This window comes from Lonchura striata, chromosome 8 (genome assembly GCF_046129695.1).
Source record: "Lonchura striata isolate bLonStr1 chromosome 8, bLonStr1.mat, whole genome shotgun sequence".
Lineage (NCBI taxonomy): Eukaryota > Metazoa > Chordata > Aves > Passeriformes > Estrildidae > Lonchura > Lonchura striata.
The window spans coordinates 21,588,944-21,616,472 of NC_134610.1; the positions used below are offsets into that span (position 1 = coordinate 21,588,944).

The window sequence follows — 27,529 nt, forward strand, 5'->3', positions numbered from 1 at the left end:
AGAAACAAGTTTGTTTTATTTTTAATTCTGCCAGTAGGCTGAGTGGCAATGCTCTCTCCCTCCCCACATGGTGCTTCCCCTCCATAAGCCCTCACTGATCCTAGAAAACACCACAGATCTCTGCAAAGCATCCCTCTCACCTGGGGCTGCAGTGTTTGCCTTCAAAAAGTCAACATCTACCTCACTGTGCTACCTGAGCCTTCAGAGTGTTTTAAAGCAGGAAATGCCACCCTCTAGCCACGCTGCCAGGGACAGATTTCTGTTCCTGCACATGACACACTTGGAATTGTTGATATGTACTTTACCCGGGACTGACCTCATGCCAAATACTCACTTTTATTGCTTATGTTGGGATCTTTGCCAACACACACAGAATTTTCTTGGTAATTAGTGGAAAATACTGACTTCTGTGGCTCCTGGTATGTAGCTCTCACCTATCACACAAAATTTATTTTGCCTCCTTGGCAGCCTGCAAGACCTTGGCTGCATTAGACAACAGGGAACTTACAAGCTTGTGTTTACAATTGATAAAACAGGAAAACAAAAAGATACCCTAAAGCCCAGAAACACCTTCCGAGTGATAACTGGGTCCCTGCAGGAGGGTGGGGGCTGGCAATGGCAAGGCACAAATAGGTGGGACACCGAGCACCGGGCAGGAGTCAGGGGTGGCTCCAACTCCTCTGACAGCCCCACAGATTTTACTCAGCATTTCACATGAAGACAAATTCCAGATTTCCCTGCTCACCAATATTTGGGATTTGACAGGAGTTCAAAACACCATACTCAAGGCAGCTGGGGGAATACCTTGGTAAACACACTCCACAGCAAGGGGAGCAATGTGAGTGCAGCCCAAGCTGAGCAGGAGCCAGAGGAGCAACCCCATGAGAGAAACTGGCACTGAAAGGGGCAGTTCCATTTAATGAGTCCTTACAAAGCCTGGTTTATGGATTAGCCTGATCATGAGGTTCATCCTCCTAGCAGGCAAAGGCTACATCTACACTGACTTGTCACACAGCCCTGGAGTTTGCACACTGCCTGTGCTCACACATAGAAGGTTTCAGCACTGAAGCTCAGCACAGCAGTGTCCAGATGACACACCTGCAACATCCAGCCCAACCGTGCTGCTTTCACTAAAAATAATATTCCATGTGACCAATTTCCTTGGTCACTTTTCCTGGCTACTTTAGGTAACCAATTCTGAAAACCTTTTATCTTCCCTTTCTTCTCTTTTTGTGCCCCCTGCACTTGCAAGTCACTGGTGTGTACTGGGCTGGGCACTGGGAAGGCTGCTGTGCTGGCTCTGCAGGAAGGTTCACCCTTCACTAACACTATTGGCAAACTGACAATAGCTGAGGTGTGAGGCTAAACATGACATCAGAGCTGCAGGTCAAAAAGGGAACATCAGTGGGGCTTTTCCTCCCACCAGTGCAAGAGAAAGAGAATGTTGGATTCCTCCTAATGCTGGGGGAGGTTTCCAAACCAAGGATGGACAAGAGCACTGAACAAGCCAGTCCCCACTTTCCATGGCAGTACCTGTGACTCCTGCTTTAGCTTCCTCCACTGCCAGTATCCTCCCCAGTCAATGCCAAGCTGCTTCTTAGCTGCAGCCTCAGACCAACCCTTCTTGATTTAGGCTACAGAGAGAGAGCTTCAAAGTAAGCTGTGAGCAGACCACAATTCTTCCTTCAATGAGGGAGCATGAAGGAGATGTAGAGACTCAGTGTGGCACTGTATTTGAAATGATTGAGAAGAGTGAGCATTTGGATTGCTGAACATGCACGCTGGGGTTTGGGATTGTTTTGAACACAATTTAAACCCAAGGTGCCCAATGTATTGTAACACATTTGGAAATTATGCCTTTTCTCCAAAGGCAAGAAGTACTTTCAGGAGAAGCTCACAATTTGCCATGAGAAAGGGATTTGCAAAAGTCAATGCAACTGACCTTGCAGCAGCTTGCAACAGATATTCCACCTCCTCCACATCTATTTCATTATTGGCCTCTGCGTACTTTAAATAAAAGTACTCAGCTGGACTTCAAACCTCCCTTTTTGTGAGGTATCTTGTCCTGCACCACATTGGTGGTGTCTAACTCACTTTGCAGCAACCTCAGTATACCTGAATTCCAATACTTTAGTGGAAGATGTCAGATGAGGGTTGTTGCATGGTATAAACAATATGTGTCCAGCATCATGATGCTGGAAAACATGAAAGGGGATAAAAGAACAGATAACAAACTAGAGGAATCTCTCACCTTCCCTTTTTGAGAACAGAGTAGGTGCTGGATTTGAGCAGTGAGCAACAGTGTGGTGCTAAGTTCTTTTGAGTTTAGTAAGTATCCTTCCAGCAACCTTTAGGATACACTACCTTATGAATATTAATCTGCAGAATTAGTAATTTTAATGGTTTGTACAATAGTGACAGAGTTAGTAAACATTTAAAAAAAAGAGGCGAAGAGAGAAAGCTTAGCATTCAATCTCCTATAGGCTTGGTAGCAAGAAAGAAAAATTACAGGCAACATAATGCTTGGAAATAAATCCTGGTTTGCTGCCAAATATATATTTCAAAATAATGCCTAATTGCCTCAGGAAATACATTAATCAAAGGTTCCCAGAGGTCTAAGAACCATTTGCTCCAATTGACCAAGGCAGAGTACTGATAAACACCTGAGTAATGTAAGGAGCTATACATGTCCTTGAGGCAAAATAGATGAGAAATACAAATGGACATCTAAATAAAAGCTCTTAAACAAGTTCCTTGAGCAGATCACTGACATCACTCTTGGGCAAGATCAAAGAAAAATGTTACTCTGACCACAAAACCAGCAACAGACATTCAATAATCACTGAATCATGCTGTCCAAACAAAGATTTAGAAAAGGCATCAAGAGGAATATGTCTGTGATGTGGCCCAGATCATGGAGAGAGACAGTCAGGCCAGTAGGGAGAAATGGTCAGATTATACAAGGGCTCTGGTGAAGAGCTTAACTCCAAATGTCCATGGCTAAGGCAGGGGGAGAATGTGCTGAAAAGCTGAAGAAGAGCTGGACCCCTCAAAGCACAGGTCAGGCTTCCTCTTCTCAGTGTCCCAGCCTGGGGTCCCTGGGGTCAGCTCAGGGCCATCAGTGCCGTGCTGCAGGGGGACCCGGGGAGTTTGCTGGGGACAGTGGCAGTGCCACCCTACCCTCACACTCCCGGGCAGGCACAGGCCCCTGCCCTTGGCTTGCAGCCCTGCCAGCAGTGGCCAGAGCACCGGGCTCCCTTCTTGCCTTACCTGGTTTGCTCAGCAATCCCTTTGATGCACACACACATCCTGGCCCTCCTCTCCATGCATTACATGAGCTTCCTAGGGCTGAGGTGTCGTTGCTAAGCAGTAATTTTGCACGACTAAAAAAGAAACCCATGATTGCTAGGTTCACTAAATGGTTTTTTTTCCCCAACTGCAATATAATTATAGCTATAATAAAAACATTGCAGAACATTCATCAGCAAGCAAAAATTAGGTCAGGAACAAAGTGAGTACATCATATATGCCTTTTAGAAGCCTTTTTTCCTTCCTTTGCCATTGATGGGGGGAAGAACCAGAAAAGTTTGTTATTGCATCAAATGATAAATAACAGGTTTTTCCATCCTGTCAGCTAACCTGACATTAGCAATAGCTCATGTTCTTGTTTCAGAAGGCAGCTTGCTTCCCTCATCACAGAGCTCTCCTAAAGCCTTGCCAGAGTTTCCCTTCCCACAGCCTCTGCACACAGTGTTTCCCTGAGCTCTGGAGTCTGAAATGGGGATGCCCACGCATCCCTCCAGTGGGGAGCTGTAGTTTAATCCCTTTTCCACGTATTTTTCTGTGTCCAACTGCCCTTTGATAAGGTGCTGCCAGAGAGCTGGCTGCAGTGTCTGCCAAGCTGTCCACACGTGCCCCCAGCACTGAGACAGCAGGGGCAACTGAACCAGAGACAGCACTTACTCCTCCTGGCAATCAGTTGCTTCAGAGAACAAATCAACTTGCTGATAGCCCTTGCTTCTCATAGGCCTAGATTATTTATTCTATTGTCACTTAACTAATACAAATATTAAAAATATCCTTTTCTGCGTTTAATTTAAAAATTGAATAAATGGAACTCAAATCATGCAATTTGCTTGTCTGCCCGTGCAAAGCATCTTCCTGGTTAGCAAAAAGAAATATCAAATTCACTGTAAAGACAATGTTTTTTTCTGCACTACCTGTTTAAAAGATTACACTCAGGAAAGGTCAGAGTTTCATTACAATAGTAACAAAAACAAGATTAAAATGCAGGCTTTTGCCTACACACTTAACAAAAAAATACAGTTAGAGAATAAGGGAAAGTTACTGCATTTAGATTCCTGGGATTCCAAGTCAAGAAAGCACTTCATTGACTGCTGGGGTCCTCCATCCCACATTCCTGACCCTAACACATGACCCGCATACTCAAAGCCAAGAGATGTGCACTCTGTAGGGGCAGCTCTGTTCTGTGGGCTGAGCAGGGTGGTTGGCAGACAGTGTCAGCCTGAATTAGTTGACTATTGATATTATCTGGTGTTAAACACAGTCTGAAGCTGTATCATCCTTGGCATGTAGATTCCTCCACAGCCCACAGAAAGTGAGGCACGGGAGAGCAGAGGGTGCTGATGCCAGCAGGGCCTGGCTGCCTGACCCCGGGCTCTGTGCTGCAGCTGCTGTCACCACTCACAGGGGCACAGGGAAAAGCTGCATTTCTTGACATGGGTTTTTGGAGGGTGATTCTGTTTACTTTTGGGTGTGGGGGGTTGTAGGGTCTTTGCTTGCTCTGTCTTTGGGATTTTTGTTTGTTTTTTCTTTCAACAGTGGCTCCCATTTAGGTTCTCCTCCTTTCCTGCAGAAACTTCCATTATTATAATCCCTTGTTAAACTGTGCTTGAGAGGGGGCATCTCCTGCAGGAGGCTGGTGCTCACTAGCAGCCAACAAGCCTTGTTTGCCCCTCCCCGTGTGCACAGACCATCCCCAGAGCAAATCTAGGCTTGCTATTTTCGGCAGTCTTTTCTCTCACTGATCCAGCTGTCGGTGGCCACCTCTGCTCCCAAGTGCAGCTGGAAGCACCTGGAGGGGAGCAGCTGTGTCAGCAGCACCCGGCTGGGTATTTCACACCAGAAGAAAAGGTAATTATTCTAAATTGCTGCCATTTACTACGTGCTTCCTGCTACACGCTTTGGAAAGGGCAACTCCAGCGCAGGGTGACCCGCGCAGCGCAGGGGAGCGAGAGCTGCCGAGGGCTCCAGTGGCCGCCCGGGGACACGAAGGGAGCGGCGGGACACAGCCCTGCCCCGTGCCGGCTGCGGCTCTGGCAGGACGGCGCTGCTGCCACAGCTGGCTGGGACTGCGTGCTAGGGCAAGCGCAGAACTGCAAACACCGCAGCGCAACCCTCCCCGGCACCGCCTGGAATAACTTCCCTTCTCCCCATCACAGAGCCGAGCACTGCCAGGGGCTGAGAGCTGAGTGCAGGGACAGGACACTCACTGCAGGGGCTGCCCAGGGGAAGGCAGGAGTGATGGATGGCCTGAAGAGCCATCCGAAACACAGGGCCGAGTGAGGAAATGCAACCCAAAGTGTCAGGGCAGCAGTGGGCAATCCAGCATGTTTAGGAGTTGGCTTGCAGCAAGGGAGTGGTGAACGCGTGTGGCTGCTGGAGGGCAAGGCAGATGTGACTGAGCAGCGTACGGGCCACTCCTTTTGGGCTGGGGAGAGGCAAGGCTATGGTCAGAGACATTGAGTTTTCCATCTGTTGCAGTTCATTGCCATAAATAAAGTGATAATGTGCTCTAATTAGAACAGGAATTATAACAGCAAGCCACTTTCAATACTATAGATGACTGAAAAAACCCTCAAACTAACCCATACTTTAGATTCCCTCAAAACCTCCCCCATTCTGCCTCCTCAGTAGCCCCCAGCCCAGAGCAGCATTCCCCACATGCTTCCCAGTGCAGATCCCCAGCTTCACCTTTTCCTTCCTGGGAGCCTTCAATCCCCAGTTCAGGATAGCTGCAGAAGGGCCATCTTCCACCATCTCCCTCTCCTCTCCTAGCCAGACATGCAAGGCAGGTGGGATGCAGTGAGGCACCTTATTGCTGTCAGCTGTGCTGACAGCACAGCTGGTTCTGATCACTGGGGGATTATTCCTCCTTGTTCTCCTGCTCCAGGAGGTGTTTGCAGGGCTGACCAAAGTACTTGCACCAGAGCTGAACCTTTGAAGTGGAAAGGAAATGTCCTAGGATGTCTCTGCATGTGAAATTTGGTGGTGTATCCATCTACTGTGGGCAGCTACAGTTGTGTAATTGTGAACAGCCATTCCAGTTCACATAGAGGCAATTATAACAATAGATATATTTTATGAAGCAGTAGATGGCTTGACAATACTTTTCTTGGTTTATTTAAGAGTTCTGAAGCCTTCTTGAGAGACATCTTGGACAAGGAAGAAAGGAGTTTTCAGAGTAGACAGGAATTTTTAAGAACCTTAGCAACATGTCAGGATCCAAAATATTTAGAATAGCTTTGTCAAAACTGGTAAAACTCTAACTCATTTCTTTAAGTCACAGGTTGTTTGGCATTGAAGTGCCAAGGTAAGAAATGAAACAATCAGTATTTTTGAACTGAGTTCAGTAAGTAGAAATAAATAGCATAATGTTAGAGTTCTAAAGCAAAATTTAATAAATTAATATATGCATGCCAGATGAAAATACAAAATTACAATTGAAATAGCAATAATAATAATAAAGGAACACTGTTCAGTATTGCAGATTTCACTGCAACCACCATAAACATCATGGAGAATTACTTAAAGTAACACTTAAAGTACAATTTTGTTTCTGTTAAAAACAAATTTCTATATGATGAAAAACTGGAAAGAAACCCAAGAATAAATCAGCCCCAAAAGTAGAAGAGAATAATATGAAATGTCAATAAATGGCCAGAGGCTCCATTTCACATAAGTCTGCCTTCTTTTTAGTATCAGAAACCAATTACATAGAACAAAAAAGCAAATTCACAACAGGTTTACACGGAGAAACATGCTGAATTACAATCACAAACTATCCAGAACAAAGATGCTGCACCAGGTCAGTTGTTTTCTTCATGGAATGAGTCTCACCAGAACAGGGAGAACAGGGAGCAAATCATGCAATAGCTTTAGGCATTTTGTTTTTTATTTCAACATGATAAACACCCAGGATTACTAGTACTGGAAAGTATGTGTTAACCTTTTTCAACATCAGCTGAATGGCACTACAGAAACGACAAAGAGTTCCTTCATTTTTATCCTGAATACATCGAAAGCTCTAGCAAATATGGAATTCAGTGACAAGCGCCATTAAATTACTTTAAAATATTCCTTCATCCATAGAACACTGTTGCTTCCTTTTTTATTACAAAACCCCCAAAATATTCAAAATAAAATGTCTTCATTTTTTATAAGCATCTCCACCACAAGTCTCTGATAGCGGATGTCGTTCAGCGCAGCCATCGCGTCCAGCTCCGGCGCTCTCATAAGAGTTGGTCCAAATACTATGCCCAGGTTTTCTGCACTCATCAGGTTTTCTTTTTCATGGAGCGTTACTCTGTAAAAAAAATGTGATTCTCACATTTCTTCTGTGCCAGACCATGCCTGCATATGCTTGAAAATCAGGGAAACTGGACAGAAATGTGTGCCTTTCCCCAAGGAGAGGCCACTGTTTCCAGCAGGTCGCACGTGGGAGGGTCAGGTGAAACACTTGGGAGTGAGTGAAAGGAAACACTCTGTGGGCTTGTGGTGAGCCAGTGTCTGTCCTCCTCAGAGCACACAGACCATGCTCACTTGCACTGCATGAACTCCTTTGGTACACAAAAACTACAAACTCAGGATTTTTCTTTTGTTTCTCCCTTTCTGTATTAGTTTTTATCTGAAAACAGGTCAGACTGATGTTACTGAGTTGCTGTGTCTCCAGTCTGTAAGTATTCCAAATAAAGGAGCTGTGTCTGATTACTGAATTCAGCACAAAGGCAATGGCCTGTTGAGCAGCACAACTCCTTTTAGCAAAGCATTAAACAGAAGTTTAAAAATAGTGAACTTTGTCACCTTTCTACCTAATCATTCACCTATACCAGAAATATGATGTGCAAAAGCAACTTGCTAGGTAGAGCAGCAGCAGCTAATCTTGAACAGGGTGAGGAAAAATGAACTTCACACATCACAAGCTGTAAGGTGGAATTTTTTGTTCCTATGTCTCTCAACCCTTTGTCTGTTTTAAAACACCCATTAGAAATGTCACTGAAATAAAGGGACAACTCAAGCAGAAACTCAGTAGCTGAATTTTGCCTGAGGCACTCAGCAGAGTCAACACAGTCCTACTTGTAGAAGAACTACAAAATGAAAAAAGGCAGAAGAGACCTTAAAATAAAGTAGTTTTTCTATGGAAATGCAATGATTCTTACATATTGACAGTAAGTTCATGTTACTTGAGAAATGAAAATGGACACCCTAACATGCCACCTTGGTTTTGCTTTGCAAGGGATAATCCTCAGTGTCTGAGTTTTGCTGTTGTGCACAGTACCACTCCTGCCACAGGCCCTTTCCAGGATTTGGTGGGCCTTGACCTGACTTTTCTGGAGGCGCTAACATGGATTTTTGCTAAAAATGAGTGTGGCTTAGAGTTCTTTACAGCTATTCCACCCACCTCTTCAGATGTGCCATGAGATACCGTAATGTTTCACAGTGTGCAGGTGGCAGCAGCTTCAGCGCCTCATGGAGAATTTCCAGCTGTTCATCCGGATCCGTGGTTTCTGAAACACAGATGTTCAACTGTCACCACTCAAACAGCCAGAATTCACACACAGAAAGGCAACAACCTGGCCTGCACAGGAGATGGGGTCTCACAGCTCTGCTGGATTACTCATGGAGGATTTGGACAAAGAAAACTCCCTAAAGCAAACTGCACTCCACTGAAAGATTCCCTGCAGCCTACTAAAAAAAATCCTCTGGCAATCTTGCTGACTGGAGTGGTTCTGCACAAATAATCTACAGGTGCAAGTGTGGGAGAGCAGAAGGTACTGGGAACTTTGCCATCAGTGCCTTTGGCTGTCTCCATATGACTTGGAAAAAGCCCTCTCTGAAGGAGCTGTAAGGCCAGCATGCAGTCCTTGTTTTCTACCCATGACTACTTCACACCTTTCCAGGTGTGGCTGGTGTGAACACATCACAGAAATGCTTCAGGCAGCCAGGATATTTGGGAGAGATGTTCCAGCTGGGCTTACTGCTGTGCTTGTAGACACACTTTGTGCAAGGCCAGCTCAAAGGTGGCTTTGGGAGAAAGAATGGTTATCAGCTTATGAAAACACTCAAAAAAACCAACTCCAGAAACAAATGACATCTTACTTCTAAACATTTCCATAAGTCACTTTCTTTCTAGCACCATAAAACCAATACACTAAATAATCACTGTCAAGTACCCAGGACTCATGCAAGACACACCACTGATATAATCCATAATGTGTGATGAAAAGAAAACATTCCTGGTGACAAAGGCAAAGGAAAATATAACCATGCTCAGGTAGCATCAGATGGTCAGGCTGTAATATGCACTGCATATTTAGTCCTGCAATCCTTACTAAACTGGGCATGCAGGGTAAGAGCTGATGGGACAGCTATAAAACAAATAGGACAATCCTGCACAAAAAGTAGAAAAGGCTAAGAATGAAAAGCAGACAAAAATGTGTTATACTTACTTGCAGACTCTATGAACTTTGGGTAGGCATCATATGTGATGAGTGGAATTGGCAAATCCCTGAAGTACAGTTTAAGTGCACCAGTAATAATATTGATATCTTCATACATATTCACAGAAATATCAGCTTTTTCCCCATCTGTGTGGAGAAGACACTGATATTAAAGCCTTGGAAATGTAAACATATATACAGCAGCATTCAAAAGAAAAATAACTAACTTAAACAAACATTATTGAAAAGGAAACAACTACAGATTTTGGCTGTTGTACATAAAACCATTACTGGACTGTGATGTTCATGGTTTCTGAGTGAAAACCTCAAGCATTTTATAAAGCAACACATCTTTTCTTTGTTTCAAATAATTACTAAAAAATACAGTTTGGGCTTTTTTTTTTTTTTTAACCTGCCTGCTTCATCTTGCAGTATCTGTTTTGTATGAAGGTGTGGATGTTTAGCTATTTCTGAACACGCTGCGTTGCAAAACAACACATTCATCAGCACTGAATGAAAAACCAGGGAGTCATGGAAAAAAGTAACAGGGAGAAAACCAGCTTTGTCCACAGCCCCCCTATTTTATAGGAAAAACATGTGTTCACCATTTAACTACAACATACTACCTACTCCAACTGCAGCGGACACAGATCCAGAACTTGGCTTCTCCAGCATGTCCCCACCCTGCTAACACTGCAGATGTTGTCCGAATCAGTCCAGTCCTCCAGACAAACAGGAAAGAGAGTTTCCAGCACAGATTCTGGACTTGATTTCTACTGGGATAGAGAGACTGCAGCTGGAAAGCCTTTAGTTTTCCCACTGTCTTTTCTCAGAGAGAAGAGTTTGTTCTCAGTGACCTTCTTTTTGTCTGTAATAATTCAAACTTTGTTTGCACTATTGCATTCATCTTATTATTTTGGAGCTTTCATCCAGAAAGATGGATTTAAGTTGCACAGCTCTCTTAAGGCACTTCACCACTCACCCTCTATCCCTCCCCCACCCCTCCAAGCAGAGTTTGACTTGCAAACTAGGGCAGTAGTTCACAAAGCTTTGTCCTTCCTACACACATGGTTACTGGAGCACAGATACTGATGGAAGGAGAAAAGTAGATTTTTGTAATAAAGGCCAAAGTGAAGCTGATATGCTTTTCTGATGGGGCGTCTCCCCTCCTGCCAGCACAGCCGTCGGGCTCCTTCAGCCCACCGGTGCAGTGGAGCATGAGACAGAGGCTCTGCAGAAAATCTGTGTATATTTTATACATCAGCACCAAGTTCCAGCATGCAGGAAAGACTGTACCTCTGTCAAATGCCATTTTGACATCTTCAATAAGATCACTAAATCCTGAGACTCGGTACAGTCCTTCAGAATTAAGACCTGCAATGAACATTTTAACAAGATTAAAATTAGTCCTGATTTTTACAGTTGCCTTCAACCAGGTTCTTCCCTTGGGAAGGTTTTAATTTAAGGTAGAAGAAGTAGACATGCTTTAAAAGCCTCATCAGGTTTTTCTTCCAGAATGAAACCTTATCCTGGTGTTTTAACCCTGACCATTGCAGTAGGTGCCTTGTTCTATCAGCACTAAACTGCATTTACGAAAATGACTTCAGAGCTAAAGGAATGTATTAAACCAATTACAGCTCATTTAAAAATAACTTAGATTAACATACTTGATAATCAGTTATTATTTCAGAATAAAAACAAGTACCCCAATTCTAGAAAAGGATACTCAGTGTGGGCTAGGGAAACTAGCAAGAGTGAACACATTAATATGAACCCCCTTTGTTTTGCCACATTCATTTAATTTTTAAAATGAATATATTATTGGAAAGATAGGCACTAATATGTAACTACAAAGCAGTAACTTCTCATTAAGCAATTTCTAGCAGAATCTATAAAAATTATAAATGGTATGAACCATGAAATAATGCACAGTATAATATTAGCTGTGCAGGGTAATTGGCAGTCATAAAATGTTTTGTGCAAATCTGTTTTGAGCAGTCATACATTCCACAGAAACCCAGATGACCCAGATCAATCTAAATGGATTATCAGTAAAGCAACAAAAGTCCATTAACGATGCCTTACCTCTAGATTCAATTTCCCTAATGCACATATCTACCACCATTGGTCTCTTGGTGAAGTGTGCTTTTACTAGCGTGGTAAGGTCACAGCTGTACACTTTTTTGACATGCTTCAGGTCTGGCTTGCAGTCATTTGGGACCATCTTGGAACATTGCTTGTGCACATTTAAACCACAATCTGAGCGAAAAAATGAAAACATGATTAGGCTAGTGTTTGCTGAAAATGTATTCAAGACCAATGCTGTGGAGTACAAATGGCTCCAGCAGAATCCAACCTCAGCTCACAACAATTACTTCTCTTCAGGGCTCTTAACCACCAAATACCTGAAGAAGGGATAGCCAGAAGGATTTCCTACCCAAGACATTTCTTCTGTTTCTAGGTGGTCTAACACAGAGTGACAAGCGTTCCATATCATTTTTCAAATCAGGAGCTAGGGATCAATTATGTTTCCCACCGCTATTACATACGCTGCTGTTGTCACAATGAAGACTTTTCTCCCAAGTTACTGGGGATTTTCTAACACTTCCATCTTCAATGTAGCCCTGGATCTGGCACTTTAGATATCTCCTAGGGGAGATGAAGGTAGGGACTGGGTTACAAACAGGCTACAACCCCTCTGCAGTGAGCTGGAAAGGCAGTGCCAAACCCTGAGCCACTTCAGGGGCAGGTGTGGCAGCCCTGCCCTGCCTGGAGGGGAGCTGACCCCGGCACTGAGCCGGTGACTGCCCAGTGCCATCTCTCGTTCTGCCATGCAGACTGCCAGGTGCTTGTCAGGAAACTGCCAAGCCCAGCGGGAAGTGGCACCACACCCCAGCGAGGGTGGCTGCCATGCTCTGATGTGCACGTGGGATGCACAGGGAACTGTTCTGCAAGTGTGCCTGCACCCTGCTGCCCTGCCCCGAGTGCCCTGCACTGCCACAGCATCCAGGGATGTAGGAGCTTGAAGGATCGATGCCTTAATGAAAATCTGTTATTTCTTCTCTCACTGCAGGACTGGGGATCTATCTACTGAGAATCTCTTCCTATTTTGTTCTTGCTGATTTGGCCAATACTTGTACTTCCATTAAAGCTCCAAGCTGACTTAGTTCTTTCCAAAACAGTAAACCAGAATTCATGGCTAAGGTTAATTTCCACTAAGCCAGCTGCAGCCTGCTGCTAAAAGCACTTTGTTTACTTAAAAGGCCTGTAAAACAACCGGATTTGCCACTTAGGATCCTCTGGTTGCAATTAAAGTTTGGCATGTCACCTTCAATCCATCAGAACTTACTCAGATCCTGATCCAGATGAAATGTCTGATTAGAATTAATTTTCTGGAGGTCTTTCTGTGCAGGAGTGAGCTCCATTCCCAGTGAGGAGGGGGAACACATGGGCAGGGGCTGTGGTGCTGAATTTCCCTCCTGGCTGCGGCTCTGGGCTGTGAAGCCCAGCGTGGGCAAAGCCCACCCGAACCACTGCAGGCACACGGTGCCTGGGGCTGCCCTGCCCCAGCTCTCCCCAGCCCAGAGCCCACTGCTGCCCCTCCCCTGGGGGAAGCCTGCTGGGACCCAGGCTCCTCAGGGCTGGCAAAGAGGGAGCAGTGACAGCCTTGCTCTCACCTGAGCACTTATTTAAACCCCACCTTTAGGCAAGCACTCCAAGGCCCCAAAGTGACCCCAAAGTGACCACATGCCCAGAATCTCCCTACCTGTAGTTTCTGAGCACAGAACAAAGGAACTCTGAGCCTGCCAGCCAGCACGGGCAAGGGGAGCTCCCCCTTTGCTTTAAATAGGGAACCTGAGCCCTCTAGTGAGTCACTACAGCTCTAGCTGTAACACAGCAAGGAGAAGCTGTTCTTGCCTCCTCTGGGTCTTGTAGAACCAAATCAATAAATGTTTGTGGAAATGCACGGGTAAAATAAGTCTTCTTTGGTGTAAGGTTTGAATACTGTGTCATTGGTAACAACAGCACTTTTAAAAACAAGACAAAATACTGAATAAGTGTTATTAAAGCAGTCTGCTTTCAAAATAAAAACAAAATTGAGTAAAAATAAAAAATAGTCAAATAATTAGAGGCAACATCTTAACACACACTCAAGGGAAGAAAATTGAGACCACATAGGAGATCTTAAATCTTTACTTCCTTTATTTAGGAATAAACCTTAACATTACAGTAATAGTATTTACAAATGCAAATAAAATTATTGCACATATAGTTCCTAAAACCACCTCAAGAAGCACCTCTTCCAACAAGCATGAACTATCTGTCTATCAAAAATGACGTCTACAACACTGGAATGGCAGCACCTCCCTCATGAGAACCCATGAAAGATTCTGTGAGTGCAAATTACCTGCTTCACACAAACAGCAATATAGCTTAGAGTTACATTTCTGGAAACCCAAGGATAATTAAGAATAAAATACACAGAAAAAAACGAAAAAAACACATACTCCCAAGTATCTTACACTTGACTTAAACCAATTATTGCCTTGACTGAGATCATCTTAATTATATTTATATACAAGAAAGTTTCAATTCATTAAAATCTCAATTTACAGAGATGTTTTCATTGTGAAAACCTTGCTCCTGACAGTAATTGTGTTATTGCTAATCCCATAGAGTCAGGCAGGCTTTGAATCTAACCTCATTAATCCCAGAATAATAATTACAAATGCAGAAGTCAACTTTTCTTCTCTCTCATTTGTTCTTCCTTTGCATTTGATTAGATTTTATGCATCAACCCACTGCTTAAGGGCTTATCAACACTCCTGAGAAATATCTAAAACCTGGAAATATTTCAGATACCTAATGTTTAGAAAACTTGTGAGCCTTATGTTCAGGATTATTGGGCTGTGTGTGTGTCCTTGTAATAACTAAGGCTTCTTGCCTCTTGTGTAAGCACAGAAAACCACCTTACTTTAGCAATTTCATATCAGTAAATGTATCAATGTTATTTCAGTAAATTTACATCAGAAAATGGTATTTTTTTCTAATGAAGAACCTGAAACTCACCAGTGCTGTGCTTCCTGAACCAAGTGGGCCTCTAACCCCAGCTGACAATACTTCATAAAAGGCAGAACATCCATGTCTCAGTCACTTCACTCATCTCTGGTTCAGTTGATAACTAAGGATGATGTCTTGCTAACTCTACCAAGCTCAAAAGCACCATGGCAGGAGGTCAGTCCTCTCCACAGAGCACTGGGAATGTCCCAGTTTTGTACTTAACTATACTCAACTTACTTGTTAGTACTAAATGATAGGAATTGTACTGCAAACTGAATACTGTTAGCAGATGCATTGAAAGCTTCAAAACCCATTATCTGAGAATCAAGTAGGAAGGAAGAGGAAAGCCAAGTCCTACATCTCCCTACATGCTGCTGTGAGGTAAAGTCTTAGGACTGCTTGCCTTGTTTGCACATGAGCTTCATAATTTGGCTGAGTTCATTAAGACCAAGATGATTAATTTAATTTCCAACTGACAGTCTATTTACTTTTCATTATGTCAAAAACTTTTCATTATGTCAAATTCAATATGTCAGAATAGCAGCTTTACTCTGGATCTAAAGTAACCAGGAGCCTTACCCATTTCTTACAGAACCTGCTAGCTGGTGAGGAGCTTCAGAGAAATCCCCCTAAAGCATTGTATCTGCTGATAAATCCTAGAATAATACAGGACAGATGTAAAAGATGCAGTCATGAGTTCTTGCAGGTCAGTAGTGAAACTTCTGCTGACTTCGGTTAATCAGTTTCACCTTACAGAGATGATTTCTCAGAAGCAGAATTGTAAGTCACTCTTACTGTTCCTTTTACAATGCTATCAAACTATGGCCACTTTTCAAATATACCACATGGACCAAAACCAATGCAGTCATAAATTCAAGAGTTTATAGGAAGTTTGGAAATTTAAGGAGGGTGCGCAGAAAGTAATTTTAGATGACAGGTTTGAAAGTTGGTGATAAGCTGCCCTGGCTTTAACAGCATATTGATCGAGGAGTTCAGATGGGCTGTGACATTACTTCTATGAGAAGTAATAAATTTAAAACCAGCCTGACAACAGTTTCCTATGATGCCTAGAAGAAGGTCTGGTAATGTTATAGAAACAGCTAATACTGATGTTAGTCCACTGGGCTAAGAGAACAAATAACATGTTCATATTAAATGCATGAGCAGAGCCAAAAGACAGATGTACGTTACTACTGGCCCATGAGCACACACTATAAATATTTGCAGAGACTCAAATATACTAAGTTGTCCTGTTTTGTTATACTGTTGATTTGATTTCAGACAGTTTTATATTTCCTTTGGTTTATGATTTACTGGCTAACATGGCTGCTGATCATGCTCCATCGGAACGATACCATGTGCTACATACATCACTCTAATTATATGTCCAAATTATTCCCCCAAAAATTGATGCATTCTATCACTCTGAAGAGCAGCTTTAAGAGCTAAAGGGTAGATATACATTATCTGCAAGAAGTCTTGAAAGACTCTTCTGAGGTTTGTGGTAAGTGTAGGAGGGTGGGAAGCGTGGAGCTGCGGTGCTGGCACCGAGTGCTGCCTTGGGCTGGTCCATTGCAGCACCTACCAGAGAGGGCAACACCCTCACACCTGAGCTGACACAGGAACACAGTGGGCTCTCCACAAGCACAAAGTACTGGCATCATTCCCTCTTGCAAGGGTGATAGGCTAGAAAGCCATTTGCTCTCATACATCACTCATGAGCTCATAGCTTTTCTTTAAAACTTTAACACTTTTTCTGTAGCAGAGGGAGCCATGTTTTCTCTTTCATAGGATGCAGTGTGTTCCAACAGGCAAGTGAAGGCAGCAGCCCCCGTGGCCCCAAGTGCTGCACTCTATGCTTCCAAGCACAATCCAGCAGGGTGCTGTGAAGGTCTGCCCTCCTCCTCAGCTGCATGGCTGCAATTTGGATGGCCACACTGGAGCTGCCACAGTGCCTTGAATATGTGCTACGTGTTTATCTGCAATGCACGTCTGGAAGCAACCCTGGTTTCACCAGAGCCTTAAGCCACTTCACTAAGCAGCCCCATGGCAAAAATTGCTTCCAAATATATGAGTATGCTCCCTAATATCTGCGTGCATCCACATCACTGTTTCCTGCACTACAGGGTACATTATTTTAAGACAGGAATTTCAAGAGGGCAGCTAGTTACTTGGCAACCTAATTAAAATTACCTAAATGCTACCGAAAAATCAGGGCTGATGAAATGAAAAGAAAAAAAGCCTATCAAACCAGCCAATATTCCCTTATCTCAAATCAAAAGAATATTTACATTTGTGCCTCCAAAACATTTAGTGACAATGGTTTCATTTTATGGAAGTTCTGAGAGGTTAGAGTCTGTTCGTTCAAGAACTCCCCAGGCTTCCTGCCACGACACCTGCCTACCTCCTCGACAGCTCCTTGGCTGGGCCACTGGCTTGTTCAAAACTTCCAGGTCTGTGTGGGCTTGGAGATAAAGCTGCTTTTAGGACTCAACAGTTTCAAGAATATATAGCTCCAGAATAGCTTCCCCTTGGGAACAGCTCTGAAGCGAGGCTCTGCTGTCTGATTAGCATTTCCATTCCTTGCAGGAACACCACCAGATCTCGAGCTTTCTGGTGGAAAGCTTGTCAGGCAGCACTCATCTCCAACAGCATCAGCACCTGCTGTGCTGGGCAGGGGCTCTTGTCCAGCCCCCTTCCCACAGCCCTGACCTCAGCAGCTTTGCTTTGCTCTTTGCTTTACTGGGCTGGCTGTCTGTGCCCGGCATTCTGCAACCTGCAGAATCCAGGTGTTCATCTCCAAAGGAGCGTGGATGTGTTCTTAAGGCACAAACGTGGGCAGAGGGGAAGCTTTTCATGACTGAGCCATGCAAAATACCTTCAGAGTGGGCAATGTGATGAGAACACCTTGCCTTTCCCTTTGCTGACTTCAGTCACAAGAGCATCAGCCATTTTTCCAGGCACAGAAAACATGAGCACTCTGCCTGCACAATCAATGCCTGAGGATGGACAAGCTCCTTTGTGCTCTCCTCCATCCTTACACACCAATGGAGCAACACAGGGCTGTCCAACACAAAGGATTCCATAGCATGGGAAACCAAATAGCAAAGGAAATGGGGCAGCTGCACATCTTTCAATTGCTGCAGAAGGAAATGGATGAAATGGGGAAATTAAACACTTAAGCAGTAATTCACAGAACTGCTTTGAGACTGTACTTTAGCTCTTTTGAAAATGAACTCCCAGATCTTACTGTGGTGAGGGCTGGCAGCAACATTGCTTGGGGTCTGTCTGTGGGAGCTGATTATCTGCACACTGATAGTTCAGCTGCAAGTTAATTTCTATCAGTTCTTCAGAGAGAAGCTACCCGCTCCAAGAAAAGCAGAAGATAGGAAATGCTACATGTACAGGAGGCTGAGATAGTCTGGAGCAAAGCTGTGAAGGCTGCAGAAATGGTGCTTTGTGTACAGCCTCAGAGGGTTGTGCTGCCTGGTGTTACTAGGAGCAGCCCAAAATACCACCAAAATACATATATAGAAAAATTATCTTTAAGATAAGCTAATTAATGCTTTGTAACCAGCCTGTTCAAAATAATAATAATAAAACAATTCTTCTGATTAAACTGCTTATTCATGAGGAAAAACAAGTAAAAGCCTACAGAGGAAGGACTTGGAGATCTCTGATGGGCTGGAGACAGGTGGCAGCTTGACAAACCTACTAATCTGCCAGTCCACTTGGGTAGCACAGGAACAGCATCAGCAATGCTCTAGCCTCTGAGAACTCTTCTGGTAATGCTACTGCCTGTTACACGTTTGTATCATTCATAAAAAGAACCCGCTGGTGCACATCTGCAAATTTTATTTGACTGTTGTTACCATTTCTTTTCTGAACACATTCTGGGCAGTGGGACGAGCCCTGTGAACACAGGAGAGCTTTACATAGGAGGAATGTTACTAAGAATATATTTTTCTAAGTTCATGCATTGGATTTTGTTCTGTTTTGTTTGTTCTGGGGTAAAATCTTATGTCTTCATAACTTCTACTGACCTTCAGTGTTTACACAAACTAGTGGCATTATAATTTCAAATACTTATGCAGTCATTTCTACTTATGGCAGAAGCCTGCAGGAAAGCACACTAGACGGAACATGCCATTAGAAGAGGCAAATTCCTCGCATACAGATGTGTTTTCATCTCACAAAAATTTTAAGGGCTTGTGGCTTGGATGCAAAAGTTGGAAGTATGACCCTCTAAGGCAGCAGGGCAGATTATTTATTATAAGGATTCCCTCTAGGGAAGCATTTAAAGATGCTGATGAAATAAATACCAAATTTGAGAGAATGACATTTAAGAAAAAATAAACTATTTCTGTTTTGCTAGATACTTTCAGCAGAATTCAGACTACATACTACAATTTCCTACAGGATCCAAATCCCAGACATCACCCCAAGTCTAAATTTGGAAGACAATGAAGTTGTTCTCATGTTTGGTAGTTTGTATTAATCCCCAGACCTTTGCAGTCCAGATAACACCCAACATCTCATTTCAACCAACAACCATTCATCAGGTGTCCAATGTGGTGCCTGTGTTTACCTCTCATCTTTAAGGAAGGAAAAGACACAGGCCTCCTTCTTTATGTACCATAAAACCTGAACAAGGATAAGTTAGGGAGAATCCACCTTCCAGGAACTAATAATACAGGACTGCACCTGACAAGATCCTGACCACACTCAAGCCTGTCTTTTGGCAGAGAGACACGCATTCAGCCATGCTGGAATGAAACAAAGCACAACTCCAGTTGAATTTGCTAAGGCATCCTTGCTGGTTGCTGTGGCATGTGTCCTTTTATGAGTGTTTAGTTCTGGCTGATAATTTTTTAAAGGACTGGCTTACTTTGTGTAACATAAACTACCAGGCATTAGAAATAAGCTTTGTTTTTTCCCACTGGCTCTTCCTCCTTTCTGAAATGGGTGACATTTATCTTTGCTGTCCAGTCTTGGACTGTCCTGCACGTCTCTTTTTGCATGTTTTTGTGCTTCTGCACAGAATAGGATTTTAAATGGTTGAGAGTAGCCCATGCAGTAATCCATTCTATTTGTTAAACTCATCACTTCTGTACAGCAAATAGAGTCCTCTTGAGATGTGCAACTGTTTGCTATAAAAAGCAAATGCTTTAAAAGTATAAAATTACATATGATCCATGCAGTTTTACCTGTAGGTATTTTCAATAAAATTATTATACAGACCACCAAACAGATTTTGTGGATTTCCCTGAAGTGGCATTGAACCCCACTTGAATTCAAGTGGGCTGCATCCCGCTACAAGCTGTAATTTTTGAGTACAAACCCACTCTGAAAAACAATGGCCTCATGTGGCTCCTGGTTTACTGTGCTTCATTATTATTTCCATATTAAAATGACTCAGTTCAGAAGCAAAATCTATTTTTTATTTTCAAATAAAAAGTTTATGTGTAAGACCACATAAACTTGGCCAAACTCACACCACGGAAGCCTGAGCTCCCCTGCATAGTGCACTGGCTGTGCAGGGCCTCATTCAGTGTCTGTGCACCTCCAATATTTTTCTGAAATGCCCGGATCTGTGCAGCTTCTGGCTCTGATGGCTGCACAGCCTCAGCTGTGGGGACAGGCAGATGCTGCTGCAGCCTCACCCCACCCCAAATCCTTGCTGACACTTCAGCAAGCATTGTTGTACAACATGGGATGTTAAAATACAAATAAGATCATAGAAACTACTGGAAGCTACCAACACTGATGTGAAACCTCACACAAGACAGAAAGCCCTAATCATAGCTTCTGAACCTATGAAGTCATCTAATACACATATGCTCCTTATGCTGCAAGGAGGAGAATGGATGCATGCAGTACTTATTACCAGCCTCATAAGGAGGAAAGAAAACCAGATTTTGGAAGCTTTTGGAAACACACAATTTAGAAAAACCTGCATAAACCCAGAAAATCAGCTGGATTTAAAAAAAAAAAAAAAAAAAAAAAAAAAAAAAAAAAAAAAAAAGGCAGTACAAAATAATAACCACTTTGGATTTAATTGTAAAAGCAACAGTATTAATTCCACAGTGCCATGCAGCATTGCAAACCTTCATACCGGTAATTTTTATTGTTTTTCTGGATCAAAGTTACCTAACATCAATCTGTAAAATACTTGATATTTCTCTAAAATGCTCACATGGATGAATCTAAGGCAAGGAATAAAGAGGGCACACTTACTGATTCAAGTGCCATCAAAAACATACTAATCAGAAGACCAAAATCAAGCTTCCTCTTCCTCTCCTAGCACTGTAGACCCTGTATAAAATCAAGAGCAGTAAAACGTGCTAACAATCTTCACTCACAAGTGGAGGACATGGCTGCAATCCTGTATTCTTAGTACAGAGAAAATACTGAGAAAGGAAATGCCATTTTTGCATAATCAAGTCTTAAAACAGAGCCGCACTCTCTAATGCATCCTGGACAGTGCAGACTGTAATGGTCACAACAAAATGTTGTATTCAAATAGTTATGGGTGAAGAATTTAAAAATATTTAAATTTTGTGTGGCTAGAAATTATCTTAAATATTACATTATTTTGCAGTTCTGTAATAAAAAGCCTTCTTATTTCCTTGAGACAAGACTTCAGAAAGCTTTAGACAGAGCAGATTTTCTTAAATTAGCTTGAAAATTCAGTTTCCAGGGCAACATAAGAAGGCATTCATACATCAACATCTCTTTGCACCATTTTTATAAATACGGTTTGCTAGAGTGTCATAAAATACTTTTTAAATACAGAAAACTATTTTGATCACTTTGATCCTTTTCTTTGCCTTTGAAAGAAAGCCGACTGCCCTTTCTTTTCAGAAGAACCTTATCAATAAAACTGTCAAACTGTATTCCTTTGGAGAAGCTTTATCCCAGAAATGCCTGCAGTGATATCCATGCATGTAATACATTTCTACCAGCACCTGAATGTTTACGTAACATGTCAGTAGGCAGCCCTTATTCATAATTCCTTTTCAGTTTGCAAGTAGATGTGATTTAGGGTCTGTGGCACGCTGGGACTCAGCTGGTTTATCTATAAAATTAACCTGAATGTCTGTTTCACAGAAGCAAGGTGGAATTTGCTGAGGTCCACCTTGCACATCAAAATCCCCAATGACTTTCTCACACCTACCAATACATGGAATGGTATAAAAGAAATAAAGCTAACTATGCATCTTTCCATTTTCTTCTCCACTCTAAAAGGGTGTGTGTGGGGGGGAAATCTCTTAATGATGATGATTGTCTCCTCTCTGTGAGCACTGGAGGGGTGTTCTGCATCATTCCATTGAGTCACTGAAACAGATACCTGAAGCCATCAGCAGCAGGGTGGACACATTTCCTCCTTCCATTGACAGGAGCAGACTGACCCAGGCTCCAGTGTCACAGAGCAGGCTGCACATTTACAGAGTTACAAGTGAGGAATGACTCAGGAAAAGAACACTGAATGACTGTTACCTGCACATTTTACTCCCTGAGCAATGAGGCCCCACATGAAGTTGGCACAGTATTCACACCAATGCGGGCCCCTGAACGTGTGCACCTGGAAGACAGTAGCAGAAAGAAAAATTACAGAAAATGACCCAGCCATGTCACAGACATCAGTATCAGTGCACGTAAACAGTGCAGAATTCCTCTTCTTTGAAGGCATCACATGCAGTTTCTGGAAGCTTCTCTTTATCACTGCAGGAAAGGAAGAAAGGAACTAAGAAAGATTTAACAACCAAGATTCTTGCAGACCTCTGGAAAACCAGAGTCCTCCATCCCAAGCCATCCCAAGCAGCAGAACTGGGTCTGTGGGGGTCTGCTCCAAGACCAGGTCAGAGAAGATGGCATAACCCTTCTCCCACCTCTTGGCACCCCTCTTTCTGGGCAGGAGTCTGGCCACAAGGAAAAGCTTTTGCAGCAACTGTGCAAGAGTTCACTTTTCAATTTCAAATATTTTCTGCTGCAGCCTCCTCTGCATAACGTACTATGTGAAATGGGTAGGAGACCACACAATTCCACCTCACATGGAAAGAGTCCTGCCAGGCAAAAATACCAGTGCCATACAGAAACACTGTAAATTTGCCTAGAGACTTTCCAGTTTAGAATAACTCTAATAGGAAATTAATTTTCTTCAGACTAATGCTACATATTGAAAATCCAAAATGAAAAAAAAAAAAAAGAATCCACTGAACCAGGAAAAAATTCAAAGCTAAAGAAGAAAAAAACCCCAATGCTGCTTTCATTCCTGGCTCACATGATTGTTACAAATCCTGCAGCCACCATTAACTACTTCTGATTTTATTCTGATAAAGCTCCTGCTGTTGGAAACCACAGGATTCTTTACAGAGAAAATCATTACTTCTTTAGCCAGTGTAAAAGGCTTTGAGCCGCTATTTAGAATAGACAGGCTGAAAATAAAATTAGTAGCTGATGATGATACAGAAATGAAATTTGCAGTGAAGTATAGCAAAATTGCTTTAGGCTGAATTCACACAGTTCCTCAGTTACTGAGTGAGTATAGGAGCAAGCAGTAACCTCACGTGTGTGCAGCGCTCGGTCGGATCAGCGTGGAGCAGGAGGGAGAAGGAGCTGGTGGAATTGTTTGTTCCCGACATCTGCACACAGCTCTGGCTATGAACACTGAAAGAAAGGCAAAGTGGCCAGACTGAGGTGGCAAGTGTCCCCCACGCCACTGATGTAAGAGAGGCAGCTGGATCCCACAAGTGCCACTCCACAAGTGACAGCAATCCACAGAGCAATTCAGGCCACAGCTCAGTTCTGGCCGCAGGAAGGTCTGCAGCCCCCTGGGTACCCTCGGAGCAGCAGTGACACTGCTGAGACACTCTGGAAAGTTACTCCTGAATTCACCAAGTAATTCACATGCACTCTGTGCTAAGTGATTGCTGACTGCCTGTCCCAAGTGAGCACAGGCTGCCAGGGCCCTGCCCTGCCTGTCCCCAGCGCTGCCCCTGCCCGCTCTGTCCCCACCCAGCCCACACGCCTCTGGAAGGTGAGAGGTGCTCCACGAGGTCTCTTCTCCCCGCAGCTCTGGCTGTCTTCCACAAAGCCATCGATGACAACACTGTCAGCAGCTTTACTCCCCATTTTCTTTTTTTCCTCTCACCACAAAGAGATTTTTCACACCATACATTTCATTACCCACCTGGCACTACCCACATCCTTTTGACTTTCTTCCACAGACTGGTGGTTTTTATCCAGGTTTTGGCAGTGTTCTCTTCCCAGAATAAGAACATTCTAATATCCTCAAGCAAAGCATTGTGCTTTAAAGCCTGCAGGACTAGCAGAACTTTTTCAGGGAAAAAAAAGAATGCATAATTTGGGTCACCGTATTTTTTTTTCCTTGGGTCAAATTCCCCCTGAAACATACTTCTTTAAAATACTTCTCAAAAATCCCATTAAGGAAAATTGAAACAAAATTGACATTTCAGAAGTCTGGCCAATAAAGAATGTCTTTTCACAATATTTTTCAGTTTTGTAAGTTGTTTTGGTTTATTATCTCTGATTGCACAAAGGAGGGGAACTTTGTCTTGTTCCTTAAAATGCTAACGGATACATTATTAGTTCTTTCTAAATAAAAAGAATTATACTATCCTACCTTGTGCCTCTGTGGTTACTGATTTTAATTCATCAAATATCAAATCACTGAATGTGCTATCTGCTGAAGCATTTCTAATGCTGTCCTTAGGTCCTGGAGTCCCAGCTTGGCTTCTCCAGAGCCATCCCCAGTGTTGCTACTCACTAAACCTCAGATGTCTGATCTATAACTGGCTGTTCTAGCAGTGACCATTCTTCCTTCTCAGCATTTTGCTCCCCACTGCAGTCTGCACATTTCCATCTCCTCCTGATTCTCCTTAGAAACTCTATCACATCCCAAATCTGTCACTCCAACCTTCTGCCTGTTTTTAATATTAGGAACTTTTAAAATGAAGCTGAGTTTCTCTAACATGTAATAACTATGACTCGCCTAGATTCTACCACAGCCAGTTCCCCTAGTATCACCCTGGCCAAGCCTGCTCCTCAGGAGAGTTTACAGGACTCATCATCAACTTAAAAGCAACAAGGACAAGGTGGCCTCTCCTCTTCCCTACCTGCATGTGCTGGTCACCCTTCACAACACCAGGACTGACTTTGCCCTTCAGAACCACTGTCTCAGCAGCATTAGCACTTCTGTCTCATCCCATGCAGCCAGGCTTCATCCAAACACTGAAATGCCTTTCCATATCATCAGCTGGATTTACCCAGAGCCTGCTCTGCTTTATGCTGCCACATCCAAATTCCTATTTCTTATCCATTATTCTGATTGCAAACTCAAAACAGATTAAAAGGTGAGGGTGGGTTTTTCTGTGTCCCATGATGCTCTGCCTTGCTTCATCCTTTATATGAGATGGGAGGTTCTCTAGCAATATTAAACAGGAGGCCCAAAGGTCCCAATGTCCTTCCAGCCCTGGTGTAAACACCCTACAAGATCAGCTCTGAAGCCTCTGTTTCTGCAGGATTTCTGAGCAGTGCTTTCTTTTCCCAGATCTCAGCAGTGCCAGAGCATCAATATTCCCACTTCTGTGGAGTGGAACTGGACACCTAACCCTGCCCTGGTCTGAATACACATCCTCTCTGGGAATTAAATCAGACACAGGCAGTGATGCCAGGAAACACTGAAAAACTGGTCTCCTGAGGTAGGTCAGAACAGCCTCTAATCCTAGTTAGAGGATGGGTGGGGTCTGGCAACCAAAAAGAAATACCTTAGAATCCCTTTGCTATTCCAAGAGCCAGCACCTGCAAACAATATTGCATTTATCACATGACACTGTTTAATACAGCATTCTGATTTTGATATTTAATTCCCCATTCTAAAAACTAGCCAAGCAACTTGTCTGTTTTCAAAACAGATGATTTCCAGAAAAATTTCTAAAAACACACCCAGCAGAGTCGCAGAGATCCTGACTTAAATTACAAGGGGTTTCTTTCCTCTTGTAAAAAAGAGCATCTGCCATATGCAGATTTTACTGTCTTATAAAATGTGAGAGAGCAGGATTGCCAACTGAGGCTTTATATCTCCCAGTCCTTCCATTCTCACTCCCACCCAAAAATCTTCTCTCTTTCCAAATGGGAGTAATTTTTTAAAATAATCTAGAAAATGAGTGAGTGGGAGAACAAATTAAACTGGTTTTAATATTAATTTGTAAAATTCCAGGAGAAGAAAATCAATTTAAAAGAAAAGTCAAGATAATTTTAAAGACAAATATCTCCTTCAGAAACTACATAAAATACTATTACTAAGCTGTCCTGCAAGTCTGAGGTAAGAGGAGAGCCTCATGTTAGGTTTATATCCTAGGCATTTCTACGTTGAACTCTGCTGTACTATCAACAAGGCATAATAAACATGTAACTACTGTGAACTATGTAGAAGCTTTTTGCTCAGGCTTAAAAAGTATTTCCTTAACACAATGAAAAATTACTTAATTCCTGTGATTAACAACTCTGAGTGTTATAAAATGTCACTTATTTTTGTTTTGTATTTAATTAAAACTTTTTTAGAAAGGGCAAAATTTTAGGAGAACCAATAAAAAACGATGCAGTGGCTCCAACAGCAAATTCTACCACAAGCTGTGAACTCCTCAAGCAGATCTCTCCCCATTACTTCTCAGGTTCTATAAAGGTCACTGTTGAAGTTAGTTATCCGTGCATCTTGTTACTCCACTTATTTTTTATGCTTTTGGTTTTTCCAAGGCAGTTATTCAGCTACCCTTGATTGTTACATGAAGACCAGGAATAATAATTTTTATTGTTAACTGTGAGACTTACATTTTATCACTTGTCAAAGCAGGGAGGAAGAAAATGAGAGACTATTAGTGAAGTGCTGTGCAAATGTGATATGAGGGAAGATGGTGGATCAACAGAGCAAAGCCACTGACAGTAAGAAAATAGGGCTGGATTTGAAAAACTATGGTTATAGAAAACCAACACTGAACACATAAACCAGAAGTGTTTGGGACAGTATACAAAAAAGGCTTCCTTTGTTGAGAGGCTGCTGCCACAGTCCCACTGAACGTTTGTTCCATCAGACCCTGCTCCTACAGAGCACCTCTTCCACAGCCCTCCACACCAAACTGCTGCTCAGAGTAACGGCATCTGGAAAATCCAGGCATTACCATCTGTTGTGGGATGGGATACATTACCTTGAAAAAGGATGGGAAAAAATACTGCTGATCTATACTCTTGGGCTACCAGAGCCTTACACTTCAGACAGAAGCTTTGTTGGGGCTCAGAGAGGAGACCAAGTCCACCAGGGACTGAACATGTGCCACGTCTCCAGAATTTGCACCACATGGTACTCCAAAGGTTCAGGTCTGCTGGCTACACTGTCCTTCAAACAAATTCCTAAGGATGCTGAGACACTGCTGATAGAGACTGTCAGCTCAGTGGTCCTAACTGATCTGCAATTCCATCAGCTGAATTCTGCCTATTGGGGCTTTACCAAGCTTTAAACTGAATGTGGGAGACATTGTAAATCCCAATTAGAACGATGAACTCAGCCTATATTATTAACATCTGTTTTCCCTGTCACAGTTGATTTTATCAGGCACTGAGCACACCCATGCTGGCATCCAATTGGCATTGTCCTTTTCATCCATCCCTGGTCCAGACAGAGATTGCCTGGATGCGAAGGGTAAAGAAGA

At 42.9% G+C, this 27,529-nt stretch overlaps 1 protein-coding gene across 2 annotated transcripts in view; it reads right to left on the bottom strand.

Moving 5' to 3' along the window:
- Window positions 1-6,677: 6,677 nt before the first annotated feature.
- Window positions 6,678-27,529, bottom strand: part of CHN1 (chimerin 1) — an 88,474-nt gene continuing 67,622 nt past the window's right edge. For both annotated transcript variants that reach the window (XM_077785063.1, XM_021552393.3), the window contains 6 exons: window positions 22,302-22,386; window positions 11,826-11,999; window positions 11,037-11,114; window positions 9,750-9,887; window positions 8,702-8,807; window positions 6,678-7,606 (listed from right to left, as the gene is read on the bottom strand). In XM_077785063.1, the coding sequence (XP_077641189.1) occupies window positions 7,435-7,606; window positions 8,702-8,807; window positions 9,750-9,887; window positions 11,037-11,114; window positions 11,826-11,999; window positions 22,302-22,386 (753 nt within the window). In that variant the 3' untranslated portion in view covers window positions 6,678-7,434. The remainder of the gene's footprint in view (window positions 7,607-8,701; window positions 8,808-9,749; window positions 9,888-11,036; window positions 11,115-11,825; window positions 12,000-22,301; window positions 22,387-27,529) is intronic.